The sequence below is a fragment of the Mytilus trossulus genome, chromosome 1 (assembly GCF_036588685.1).
Source record: "Mytilus trossulus isolate FHL-02 chromosome 1, PNRI_Mtr1.1.1.hap1, whole genome shotgun sequence".
NCBI classification, from domain to species: domain Eukaryota; kingdom Metazoa; phylum Mollusca; class Bivalvia; order Mytilida; family Mytilidae; genus Mytilus; species Mytilus trossulus.
This window is the reverse complement of record NC_086373.1, coordinates 33,926,655-33,940,559: the sequence shown is the minus strand read 5'-3', so window position 1 is coordinate 33,940,559 and position 13,905 is coordinate 33,926,655. Positions and strand designations below refer to the sequence as shown.

The 13,905-nt window shown below is 31.5% G+C and overlaps 1 protein-coding gene across 1 annotated transcript; it reads right to left on the bottom strand.

Annotated features, from left to right (window-relative positions):
• Window positions 1–2,640: 2,640 nt before the first annotated feature.
• Window positions 2,641–11,738, bottom strand: LOC134707587 (uncharacterized). Its single transcript, XM_063567494.1, has 5 exons — window positions 10,966–11,738; window positions 9,883–10,020; window positions 8,922–9,050; window positions 7,929–8,090; window positions 2,641–4,810 (listed from the first exon to the last, which is right to left on the bottom strand). Exons 1-5 carry the CDS (start codon window positions 11,676–11,678, stop codon window positions 4,711–4,713), a joined length of 1,242 nt encoding a protein of 413 aa, XP_063423564.1. The 5' UTR covers window positions 11,679–11,738; the 3' UTR covers window positions 2,641–4,710.
• Between the last annotated feature and the right edge of the window lie 2,167 nt (window positions 11,739–13,905).

Below are 13,905 nucleotides of genomic sequence, written 5' to 3'. Positions count from 1 at the left end.
ATCGAAAGGGTTAACTTTGGAAAAGTTCAAATAAGTAGAATTAAAGATTTTTAAATGCTCCATTTCAAATAATGCCGTGAATTTCTTGTAAAAAAACTGCTTATGGATTATATAGATATAGGAAGATGTGGTGTGAGTGCCAATGAGACAACTCTCCATCCAAATAACAATTTAAAAAGTAAACCATTATAGGTTAAAGTACGGCCTTCAACACAGAGCCTTGGCTCACACCGAACAACAAGCTATAAAGGGCCCCAAAATTACTAGTGTAAAACCATTCAAACGGGAAAAACAAAGGTCTAATCTATATAAACAAAACGAGAAACGAGAAACACGTATATATTACATAAACAAACGTCAACTACTGTACATCAGATTCCTGACTTAGGACAGGTGCAAACATTTGCAGCGGGATTAAACGTTTTAATGGATCCAAACCTTCTCCCTTTTTCTGAAACAATAGCATAACATCACAACATAGAAAAACATACAATAAAATATCAATTGGCAGACTTAACTCAATCAAAAAACGTATGATTACACAATGAACGAATAAATTTGATCTGCGATATCTGAATACAAATGCACAGTAAATTAAATATTAGATACAAACATTCATGACCAAAAAGCTAACAAACAAATTCAAACACACTGAGAAATATTTAACCAATCAATGATCACTTTAGAAAAAAAAAACGTTTTTTTATAATCTTGAACTTTATACAAATGTTGTAAGAATAAGTGAAAAATTGAAGATATTACAAATAACCAAAGCTGGTGTACAGACAAGATCCATATAAATAAAAAAATAACAAAAAAGCATTATAAACAGTATCAACAGGTCGAATTAACAAGAAAATACGATTTGAGAGTACTCGCAGTTACTGACAGCTAGTTAAAAGCCAGAACCAATTAATAGTAAAAAATCATGCATCAGAGACCAAAATCGACTAAAACACATCACAGGGATTTAGTATTTTAACGTCATTAATAGTCAAAGAAGACATGACTTGTGCAATGCCAAAAATAAATGTATCGACAGGTAGTAGTATAGTGAAGAGCGACTTCTATAGAAATAAAAGTTAACGTGTCTGTGTCTCTATACATCTCGCCTCAAAAGATAATGAAATTTAGTTATGTTTTAATTTGCTAATGACAAAATCAATATTAGTGCCAATGTGAACTATATTCAGAGATCTAATTACAATATTGGTACGATAACCCTTACTTATAAATTTGTTTAAAGGTTCGATGAGTTTACAAGGATCACATAGTGATTTCCTCGCTTTAAGTACAATATTACCATAAAATTTAGAATATGAAATACCATTTTTAAAAAGCTTTCTACAGGTATAGCCAAATTTACTTTGTATCTATGAAAGAATCTAGTAAAAGTTTTAAGTAATTTATGGTATCGAAATCCCTGACACAACAATTTACCAGTGATGCATTGATTACGTTCGTGAAGATCTATGACATCAGAACACACACGGGCAAACCGAACGAGTGCGAAATATAAACACCGTATGATGGAGCCAACGGCACATCGCCGTCTAAAAAAGGAAAATTAACAATAGGAAATGAAAAATCGTCTCTTTTGTCGTAAATTTTAGTGTGAAGTTTCCCGTTTGAAATTGAAATGTCTAAATCTAGAAAAGGACAACTGCTGCTGTTTATGTTAGATTTAGTTAAAGTAAGTTCGTTTGGGTAAATTTCTGAAGTATATTTAGAGAACTCTGGATTATTCAACGAAAAAATATCATCCAGATAACGGTAGGTATTTTTGAATGTATCAACCAAATGTAACAATGATGGGTCTTTACTGAGTTTGGTCATAAACTGAGATTCATAGCAATATAGAAATAAATCTGCTATTAAAGAGGCACAGTTGGTGCCCATAGGAATACCTACTACCTGACGATACACTTTATCGCCAAAACGTACATACATGTTATCAAGCAGAAAGTTTAAAGCTTCAATCATATCCTCACATTTCCAGTAAGTGTATCTAGCATACTTTCCTTTTTCGTTACAGAAAAAGGCCTTAAACGAGTTACAGCAAATAAAATTACACTGAGATTGTTCGAAAGACCATTTTATCAAATACGAAAACTTTTTCTTTATAAGATTGTGTGGAAGTGTAGTGTACAGAGTAGAAAAATCATAACTGTCAACAGAATTGTAAGGACCATTGAAAGCATGTATTTTATCTAAAACCTCTAAAGATATTTTAACACTCCAAAAATAATTAAAACCATTATTTTCATAAGCTTTATTACCAAAGTTAATAACCAGTTCTTTGATAGTAGTAAGGGAGGTGGTTAGAAGCACTGCTAGATTAGTAGTAGAACACTTACTCGAAGCGGAGATGAAACGGAATTTAAATGGTTATACATGTATATGAAATAATGAATACTATAAAGATGACAAAGATTAAATCGAAGCAAAATATATACAACGAAAGGCTATGATATTTCAGCAAATCAAATATATACAAGGCAATTGATATCTCAATTAAAATGATAATATAATCACTACACAAAACCTATAGCTATATATCATAACCAAAGGTTTTTTTCATGAAATATTAGAATGAAAACATAAAAAACTAAGGAGATATGGTTTGATTGCCAATGAGAAAACAATACACCAAGGTTCAAATCAAGTTTACTTACGCATTTACAGGCATATAAAGGCAAAATATAAAACGATTCAATTGAGAATTTTAACGGTCTTGCTTATAACTAAATAGTTTACAAAAACAAATGCGACAGACGTAAATAAAATCATCGAAAACTACTGCAAATGTTCATTTGAAATCCGTTTTATCGTTAACATAAGTATTTCTTTGTTTCTAGCAATGTGTAGTTTACTTTCCATACCAATATACTGACAAATCAGCTAACCGAGTCCCTGTGAATCTTTTATTTGTAACGTTTTATATGAGTTCACTTGAATGATATAACCGTGTCATATTTTTTACAATTGCTTATGTTCACCTTGCTTGAAGATAGAAAGATAGTTAGTTCAATCAAATGTCATCTTATAACATAACAAAACAAACATATAGAGCAAGAACATACATTCTCGAATCATAACATCTACAGACTATTATTGATAAATTTGGATTGTTCATGAAAGCCATACGGCTTATTTCCAATGGGTGCATTTATTTTACATTCTTCAAAATATCAAAATATAATTATAAGAAATAATTTGCATTAACTTAGACTAGAATAAGCAAGCAACAAATAAATAAAAAATGTCTATTAAAATTGTTGCTTTCCTTTTTTAACAGAAAATCGTTAACATTAGATTTAAAAGATTAAACAACTTTGTTGCTCTTTAAATAAGTTGGCAACACGTTCAAATCATTTATAGTAATATAATAACATGAAAAAGGCTGTTGTCCTCATAGATGTTGTAAACGACAAAAGTGTAATCACTAGATTTTGTTGAATAATTATGACAATCTTGGATCTTAGTTATATTGCTTTGCGTAAAAAGGCTTTCGTTAAAAAATATTTTATATAGATGTACATGTTTGACCCTTTTCCTACATTACAAAAGGGATAATAGTTTACAGCAGCTCCGTTTTCTATACATTAAATAAATGTACAAGTTTTATTTTGAAATACTTGTAGCTTATTTTTAAACTATTTACACAACAGCTTATCAAAATGACTTTGCACTACTTCAGCATATATAGTTTTTTCTAGAGTTATCTGAAAGACATCGATCACGACTTTACGGTTTCTTTAGTCTTGCATTCACTTTTTGTAAAATATAACGAACATTAATTTTCGAAGACACATATTTTTCTATGATTAGGCCAAAGTTATTATTCATTTTGAGCTGGAAAAATATGTTTTTCCAACTGACTTTAAAAATTGTAGGTTTGTGCAAGTTTTCGTTTTGAACCAAGCATAATATAGCCAGTACTGACCGCGTGGAGGGATAATTTGTTAACATTAGGATAAATTGTTTTCGATTAAGCATAAACTAAAAGACTGAGTTTATTACTTTCATTTTTTCCTCCAGATATTACCTCTGAATTCCTTTGCGATAATAAAATTGTGTTATCCTCACCAGGGAATACAAATTTATACTACCACAACACGAATACTAATAGACATATCATTTGCATAATAAAAAAAATATGTGGAACCAAAATACAACCTTCAAGAACTAGCACTCTCAAGTTACTGTTGAAATTAAATTCTAGGCCAATGACATTATCTTACTGCTTTCTCTCTATCAAATATGAGTTGAAACATTCTATGTATTGTACATCAATTGTTGATCGGTTTATAAAATAAAAGAACGATTGATCAATTGTATCAAAAGCTTTTTGTAAAGTTAGCATTATCATACTAGTGAAGAGTCCACAGATGACTTTGTTTAAATATAATCAAGTAAATGAATTTAACATGACTCCGTAGAATACAAGGACCTAATGTTAGACTTGAAGCTATTTAGCACAACTTTTGTAACTAAATAATTTTTAAAATGATAATTAACCTATTTCTTGAGAATTTGAAATACGATAACAAAATGCTAACAGGCCTATAATTTCAATCATCTAGTCTCCTGTTCTTTTTATATATTATATAAAGGGTAGAGCTATTATTTTTCATGTCATCTAGGACAATACTACAGACAATAGACATAGCAATTAAAAATTTAACATAAATTCCGTCTTTAGTACTATTATACATAAACTGAAGATTTTGCGTTTCCTTTTTTCAATTCAATGACTGAATTAACTACTGCCTTCAGACTCTTTAGTTCGTCTTGTTTTCTTGATAGCCTGAAAAATCAGAAGTTATTAGATATATAGAGTCAGTTATTCTTGGAAAACTAAAATCTCGAAATACTGTAGCACTTTAAAATCTTAGGACTCGGTCTCTTGCTTCGAATTTACAATGGGAAAACATGAATTTGTTTATTTGCTTTCTTACCTTATGAAAACGATATTTGTTAAACTAAAGAGACATTTTTAACCCCTTCGTACTTTTGCGCCTGTCCAGATTCAGGAGCAACTGGCATTTACTTATCTTGTATGTTTTTTTAAATTTATTTCATTTATATGTTTTTGAGTTTTGTGTGACCTCCATTTTTCACTGAACTAGTACACAATTTAATTCAGGGGCCAGCTGAGGACCACCTCCGGATATGGGATTTACTCGCTGTGTTGAAGACCCATTTGTGGCCTTCTGCTGCTATCTGCTCTATGGCCAGGTTGTTGCTTCTTTAACAAATTCCCCATTTCCATTCTGAATTTGAAATAACATGTATTAATTTTATGATTCCTTCCAAGTCGACTATACATTTATACTCATTATAGATACCAGGACAAAACATTTTATATACGCCAGACGCGTAATTCGTCTACAAAAGACTCATCAGTGGCGCTCGAATAAAATACAAAAAGGTCAAATAAAATACGAAGTTGAAGAGCATTGAGGACCAAACTTCCTAAAAGTTTTGCCAAAACCAGCTAAGGTAATCTATGCCTGCGGTAAAAAAGCCTTAGTTTTTCAAAAATTCTAAATTTTGTAAACAGTTAATCTATAAATATAACTATATCAATGATAATTCATGTCAGCACAAACAGTGCTGACTACTGGGCTGGTGATACCCTCGGGGAAATAAATCAGCAGTGGCATCGACCCAGTGGTTGTAAATAAACTCATCATAGATACCAGTACTAAATTTAGTATACGCCAGACGCGCGTTTCGTCTACAAAAGACTCATCAGTGACGCTCGAATAAAAAAAAGCCAAATAAAGTACGAAGTTGAATAGCATTGAGGACCAAAATTTCTAAACGTGTTGCTAAATGCAGCTAAGGTAATCTATGCCTGAGGTAGAAAAGCCTTAGTTTTTCAAAATTCCAAATTTTGTAAACAGTTTTATAAATATAACCATATCAATGATAATTCATGTCAGCATAAACAGTGAGGACTACTGGGCTGGTGATACCATAGGGGAAATAAATCTCCACCAGCAGTGGCATCGACCCATGCAGTGGTTTGACCAGTTCTGTTTACTTCAAATATGAAAAAATGTCAAGTGACAAATGTCATATACAACTATATCAAAACATAAGATATAAACAACAAATATGAAAATAATATAAAAAGGAAATGTGGTCTATTTATCGATGAGAAAACTGTCTACAAGAGTCCAAATTGCGTGGTTGTAACTAGCAAAACAAAGAGAAACATATAAAAGAGGGACTAAAGATACCAGACGGACAGCCAAACTTATCAATCGAAAATAAACTGAAAACGCCATGGCTATAAATGAAAAAGACAAACAGAAAAACAATAGTACACATGACACAACATAGAAAACTAAAGAATACGCAACACAAACCCTACCAAAAACTAGGGGTTATCTCAGGTGCTACGGAAGGGTAAGCAGATCCTTCTCCACATGTGACACCCGTCGTGTTGCTTATAATATATAAACAGTCTTTAAAAGTCTAACAGATCAGTTCAAAAGGTATGACCATATGTTTCCTACTATGAGCATTGGTTTTGGCATTTTTGCAAAACATTTTGCAGAATTTACCCTTCTTTCAAATTAGAAATACTGGACATGAATAAAGTTTTTTCTGTCAAGAACTCGTTATATAAATAACTTCATAAAAAAGGAAAAAAGGTACTTCATTAAGCGAAAAGAAATCAACGGCTTGATTTTTTGCTTGATATAAGTAAATGATAAACAAATATGGGATACTGCAACATATTTCAACAACAGAAAAACATTATGATGACATCGAATAGGCACACGGAGTTAAACTTGTTCATAGCTCTAAACAATCTCTGTATAGTATATGAGATATATATCGCTGTACTGTGAGTATAGCATTAGAAAATAGTTAATATAAGTTAGAAACGGCCCGCTGTTCGAAATTCATAAATCGATAGGGAAAAAACAAATCCGTGTTACAAACTAAAACTGAAGGAAACGCATCAAATATAAGAGAACTAAGACACAACAGAAACACAACACCGAAATGTAACACACACAGAAACGAACTATAATGTAACAATGGCCATTTTCCTGACTTGGTACAGGGCATTATCAGATCTATTCGAAGTACCAGCACACTATGATCCGAAGCTTATCCATTTAATAAGTATATAATTCTAACTATTATTGACACTACAGTTCTTTCTTTATAAAAAAAAAACATAATTTACTATAGATTACTAATATCTGTACATTTATAAATAAGGTGCCAACCCTGTGTGTTCATTGTATCTGTGCGTATTATATTTTAAAATTAATGTATGTTTATCGATGTGTATAAAAAAAAATCATCATTATTAAATATACGCATCATAGATACCAGGATTAAATTTTTTATTTGCACCAGACGCGAGTTTCGTCTTCTAAACTCATCAGTGATGCTCGAATAAAAAAAAGTTAAAAAGACCACAACAAAGTATGAAGTTGAAGAATATTGAAGACCACCAAAAGTTCTTTAATTTTTTGCTAACACAGCTAAGTAATCTATTCCGGAGGTAAAAAAAACACCGTGTTTAAAAAATAAAAACAACCAGTAGTAGTCGATTTGTGTCGTCGATCTGTTTGATATCAGTCATACATCAAAGGAGATGGTTCAACTTCCAGAAAGGACGAATAATAACGTTGTAAATTTAATGAAAGTGCGAACGTTCTATTCAAGGAGATGGTTCGATTTGCAGTAAAGACGAATAATAATTTCAAATTTTTATGGTAAAAAGTTGTAAAATAAATGAAAGTGCGAACGTTCTATCGATGCAGGAACAAAGAACAGAAATTCTAAAGGATCGATCTTTTTCATTCTTATTTAATCATTAATTTTGTAGATGAGATATGCAAATAACATAAGAAATATTAGATTAAAAAGTCGTGTAAAAATAAATAAATTACCTGTGTTGTAAATCCTGATTTTGTTTTTGGAACGAGTCCACCTCATCTTTATGGTTTCGTAACATGTTCGTCACTTTCTGTTGTGACTCCTTTTTTAGTGAATCCAGTTCCTTAGCTATCGCACTGTTTTCGTCTTTTAATTGTTCGCATTTATAAATATTGCTATTTTAAAAGAAACAGTTCATGATATTAGTCCTCATAACTTCATTTTAAAGGGGGTAATATATAATACATTTTAAATCAAGACATTAGTAAATGCTATGAGGTGTTATTTCATCACGAATATATGTAAAAATATGATTTTTATGAAAGTACCACTTAGTTGGCAACAAAAGAAATATTTTCATTATATTCATCAGAGAAAGTTTATGTATGTTTTGCATAAATATCACGTATAGATAGGGGAACATAATGTTTGTTTTTCACCTCTCTATGTCACTTTACAGTTAACTTTTGAATAATGGATTAACATAAGAACGTATTGTCACAAAGAAAGGTTGAACAAAAATAGCAATCAACGGTGTAAAGGGTAGCAAATTAAAAATAAACATCTTAAGATAACACAAGCATTCATTAAAGAAAACAAATCTATAAATTTTAAAAGTTTCTAGGTATTTGGGCGCTTGATTTTTAGCAGTTCAGTGTTTCTGTTTTTTCGTTTTGTTTCCTCTTAAAAATGTGTTTCTCTCAGTTTTGGTTTTTGACCCGGATTTGTTTCAGTTAAATTGACGTATGTTATTGAACAGCGGTAGACTTCTGTTTCTTTATCAATAATTTAAGAAAAATTTGTCTTCCAAGGTATATATATATCAGTAGCATGGGTTCGAATCCCGGCGAGGGAAGAAAAAAAAAAATTTGCGAAAGCAAATTTACAGATTTTACATTGTTGTGTTAATTTTTAGACGAGTTGTATATACATGTATATATATATCATATCCGCACTGCTTATTCTCATCACCTTACAAGGTGACATTTTTTTATTATACAACATACTCTTTTTCTTCCTGTAATCTTAACTGTGACAGAAACACCGTTTGTTGGTCCTTTCCTCTTGCATTCATGTAGTCTGTCCATTTTGCGTAACGACGTCTTCGTTCCTTCAGTCCATCCTGTAGTTCTATTCTAAAATTAGACTCAATAGTGTTTCCATTTTAAAAATCCTTAACCAGTGCCAATACATCAGTCCAAATGGAAATAAATGACTATGGATGTGGTGTTATGACGTGCAAATTTATAACACAACAATCCCTAAATTTCCTTGTCAAAACCAACATCCAAGTGACTGTCATAATTTTTAATATCAGCTAAACGGCAAAGATATGTAACTTTTATTAGGCCATCAAGTGGATTCAACTGTTAAGTATTGAATACACTGACAGACTACTTGTTCTATAGAAAGACTGTCGTTACCAGCAAATTTCAAAATGAGTACTGGATACATAACCTGTACATGTGATGAAAAATAATGCAAGAAGATATTGACATTCTTAACATAATTGGTTATGCCTAAATTTCTCTGTATATGAAATATTCAAGATTTTAGAAAATACTTAAATTTTACTCGTACGTTCTATTTTCAGCCTTAATAAGAATTTGTTTTAACTTGGTGTGTCATCAAATAATGTTTTAAGCACGGGCGGTTGTAGTTTCAATTGCTAGAGCAGTTTTAAAGAAGATGTTTTATTTAGTTAACGGACTATATGGACAACACAATCCCTTTGGTTAGGTGTAGTAAATCTTATCATTTGTTTTGTATGTTTGAGTATCAGCTGATAACCTCTTTAAATTGTATGTAAAGGTAATTAATTGTATAAATAAAGATAGTAAAATAAATTATTATTATTTTGAAAAAAGCAAGCTACTTCACAGAAAAATGAATCCGATCAAACGTTGAGCTGGCACGTAACATATTAATCTTACATATACTATCAAATCATTCCAATAAAATAGTTACTCTTTTTTCGTATGTGCGGTTGCTTTCTGAGGACCTGTTTCTCCTTTGGAGTCCTGTAAACGTGATGAAAATTTCTCAACCTCTTCCTCATATGACTCTTTGTCTTCTTTAACCTCACCCTTTTCATTATCTTGATTGCTGTGAAAGATAAAATTTATACATTTCATTTTATTACATATTAATTTATTTTTCGATTTTTTTCACTTGATTTATTATAAGGTCTTTTCTGTTGAGCAGTAATAAATATAAAGTGGACAATAATAATAAAAATGCAAGGATACGCAGATAAGGGTTCCATTGAGACAATAATTTTCCTGTAATTTTGATACATTTTGAGTTTGCCAATATATTTATTTTTAATTTTTAAGAGAGATGATTACTGTTCGAGCGCAAAACGTGATTTAAAATAAAACAAAACATGAATATGAGATATGTGAACAGTAAAATCATTAAAGTACTGAACTCCGGGGAAAATTCAAAACAGAAAGTCCCTTATCAAATGGCAAAATCAGCAGCTTAAACACATCAAAAGAGTGTATAACAACTGTCATATTCGTGACTTTGAAAAGGCATTTCCCTACGAGGAAAATGGTGGATTAAACCTGGTTGTAAAGTAGTCTAAACCTCTCACTCATATGACAGTTGCATAAAATTCCATTACATTGACAGGCATGTGTGAACAAAACAGACTGAGTCATAATAGGAAAATGTCAAACATAGGGGGACTGTCACAGAAGTCAACATAGTGTTATAATCTTAATCACTATAAAAACCAAAAACAATATGTTAACAAAGACACACACATGCATATTTCAAAGCAGACTGAGAAACACATGTGCATTTTTTTTTTAACCCACGTAGGTCTATACATGCCCATCAGGTTTTTTTTCACTCAATTGATTGTTTTAATTCATTTGTAGAAAAATATATTTTTCACGTACAAATCTGACCTTTTCTATTGTTTACTAGTCGATGTATTCGTGTTATCACATATATATTACTATCAGTATAATTTATCAATTGGGCTACATAAATATTATTTGCAGTAATGTCCAATTGATATGAAATGAAGGCTAAGCTTACATGTCAACAATAAGGTTGCCAAATAAACTGCTAACATCAAACGAATCTTCGACTCCAGGACGAAATTTCAGCTTTTGTAACAAGTATGGACCAGGTTCCATACTTTCAAACTCTTCCTTTGTGTCTTTTATTTTCAACCATGACTTCAAAAATGTCCATACATTGCTATTTTCAAGATTGCTGAAACACGCCTTCGCTGTTGTTTGAAGCAGTTCCAACTCTTGACAGTTTTCTTGTAGCTGGTCAATCTTACCATCAACAATAGAAACCAAGAACTGCTTTTTTCTTAAGATATGATACATCCATTTATTTCCTTCGTATTCTATCTGTTGTTTGATTAAACTAAGTTCTTTTATTTTACTCGTACACAATTTATCGTAACTGTTTAGTTTGCCACAAAGAAGATCGAAATCCTCTTTTACATGATGTAAATCTCTTTTGATGTTGTTATGGACCACTTTTACAGGAAGGATGACGTGTTTTGAATGATCTTTACATTCTACACAAGTAAGCTCAGAACATTCACTACAGTAACCACTTACAATAATATCATGTGAAGCACAATTACAGTTAGCAGAAGTGAACCCAATATCGGTACACGATTTCTTTTGGTGGTCCGGTAGACATGCACCACACAATTTGAGACCGCAATATTCACATATATATATAACACTATATAATTCACACACAGCACAGGTGTCGTTATTCGACATTTTTTTGTCTAATGTGTACGCTGACTTGGACCTAGGCTTACTTCCAGTTTTACAGTGAAAACAAAGTTATAGTTATAATATATATATATGTCAATGTATCTATATAAATTTATCTATGAGGATTTATCTATATAAATTTATCTATGAGGATTTATCTATATTTATTGATGATAATGTATCTATCTATATAAATATATCTATATGAATTTAACGGAAAATAGGAAGTCCGTGTAGGTGTCAACCTCAAAATTAAGGGTGTTTACAAATTATCACTTTTCGCTGCCTTGAAATGTATTGTTTTCCCATCATGACAACTCTATTCTAAAAATGGTGAGAGGCCGGCTATTTGATGCCCAGGGGGCGTCGGAGGATTTTGAATATGAATACCGTGGTTTTATTCGTCGTGTTAAGCCAACCCCACTTGTTATTATAGATTATCGTTGGTCATCTCAACGAGATTGATTTCCTCGATTGAGCCGGTTCGGCGAAAGTAAGAAAAGCAATCGAGTTGAGATGACCAATGATAATCTGTTTATCGTTATCTTACCTATGACGACGTTGTTAATTTTACTACGAACGGGCATGTGTGCCCTTATTTTCTACCGATAAACTTTCAAATCATTCTACCTTGCTGAGAAAGAAAATTATCAGTCAGCAAGATCAAAGGAAAATTTCGTAAAATAGCGATAATTTGAAGCATCGGAAAAATTGAAATTATATATCTCAGAAATCTGCCCAAGATACTGACAAGTTATAAAACCATTATGTTCAGTTGTTCTACAGGAAAGTTAAATTGAAATTTTATAGAATCAGTTAAGAGGGAGTCTAAAAGATATAAAAAGTGATTAAACGTTTCAACTCATCATTACCAAGCTGCAGGCCAAATACAAAACTGGTTTTGACTTTTGTTCAAAGACGGGATAAGGGATAAACGAATTATTTAATTGATATTAGAACTGTGAATCGGTGTGGTTAGGCTATGTGTTGAAAGGGGAAGATACTTGAAAGAGTAATCAATTTGTGGAAACTATTGCATACGAATCTCTATGGGAAACTGTATTTAACCTATCGGTCTCAATTACCAAACTTAGCATCTTCCTATATCTAAGGAGTGACATTTGCAATGAATTGTCTTACGTTTTGTTGAGAACTATCAAACATAGATATAAGAAAATGTGGTATGAGTGCCAATGAGACAACTCTCCATTCAAATAACAACTTATAAAAATAAACCATTATAGGTCAAAGTCCAGTCTTCAACACGGAGCCTTGGTTCACACCAAACAAGGCTAAAAAAGTACTAGTGTAAATCCATTCAAACGAGAAACCCAACGGTCTAATATATATGAAAATCGAGAAACACTTATAAACCACAACAAACAACATTTTCTGTTTGTCTTTTTTTAGACAAGGCGTTGTCAGTTTATTCTAGATTTATGAGTTTGATTGTCCCTTTGGTATCTTTCGTTCCTTTTTTACTGAACTTCAGATGTTTGCTTCCTGGCTACAGTAGTTTATCGATGTTAGAGTCTCATAATTCGATTATAGGAGTTAAATTACCAAAATAACAACAGGTTTTATTAACATGATTGCGCAGTTAAATTGAAAATATAGGTCATAAATTGTGTTTTAGAACTCGAAAAAATATTTAATTTTGGGCAACATTAGATGTTTAAACCTCATTCACAGAATTTGGAAGATAAATTAACCAAAAACTAAGGATCGGATATGTTAGCTTGTCCATAGTCAGGAGTCTGTGTTATCAAAAAATGAGAATCGTTTTGAAAATCATAATCGGTGAAAAAAAAAACATTTTAGCTTCAGCTGTATTAGATTTGGGTTTTGTGCATTAAAATATTTTACCATCTCTCTCTACTCTTGGTAAAAAAAGTGTATTTTTCCGATTCATTTGGCTAACCACAAGCAAAACCAAAAACAATACTGTAATGATAAGGAGATAATTTTTTATATAAACTTGACAACAACTCACACAAAACGATACTCTGACTGTCAAACTGAATTACTTGACTGATTATTCATTGTTTCACGTCCAGTTCCAGTTAGAAGCTTATCAATGTAAGGGGTATATTACTGAAAACTAAATTAGATTCAAGAGTTCGATCATGAATGTTACGACATTATCAATCTAAACCGATATAAAAGACTTAATCTTTATTCCTATCACTTTTTTTAATTCCGTTTTACAGGATCATATTATCAAGTTTGA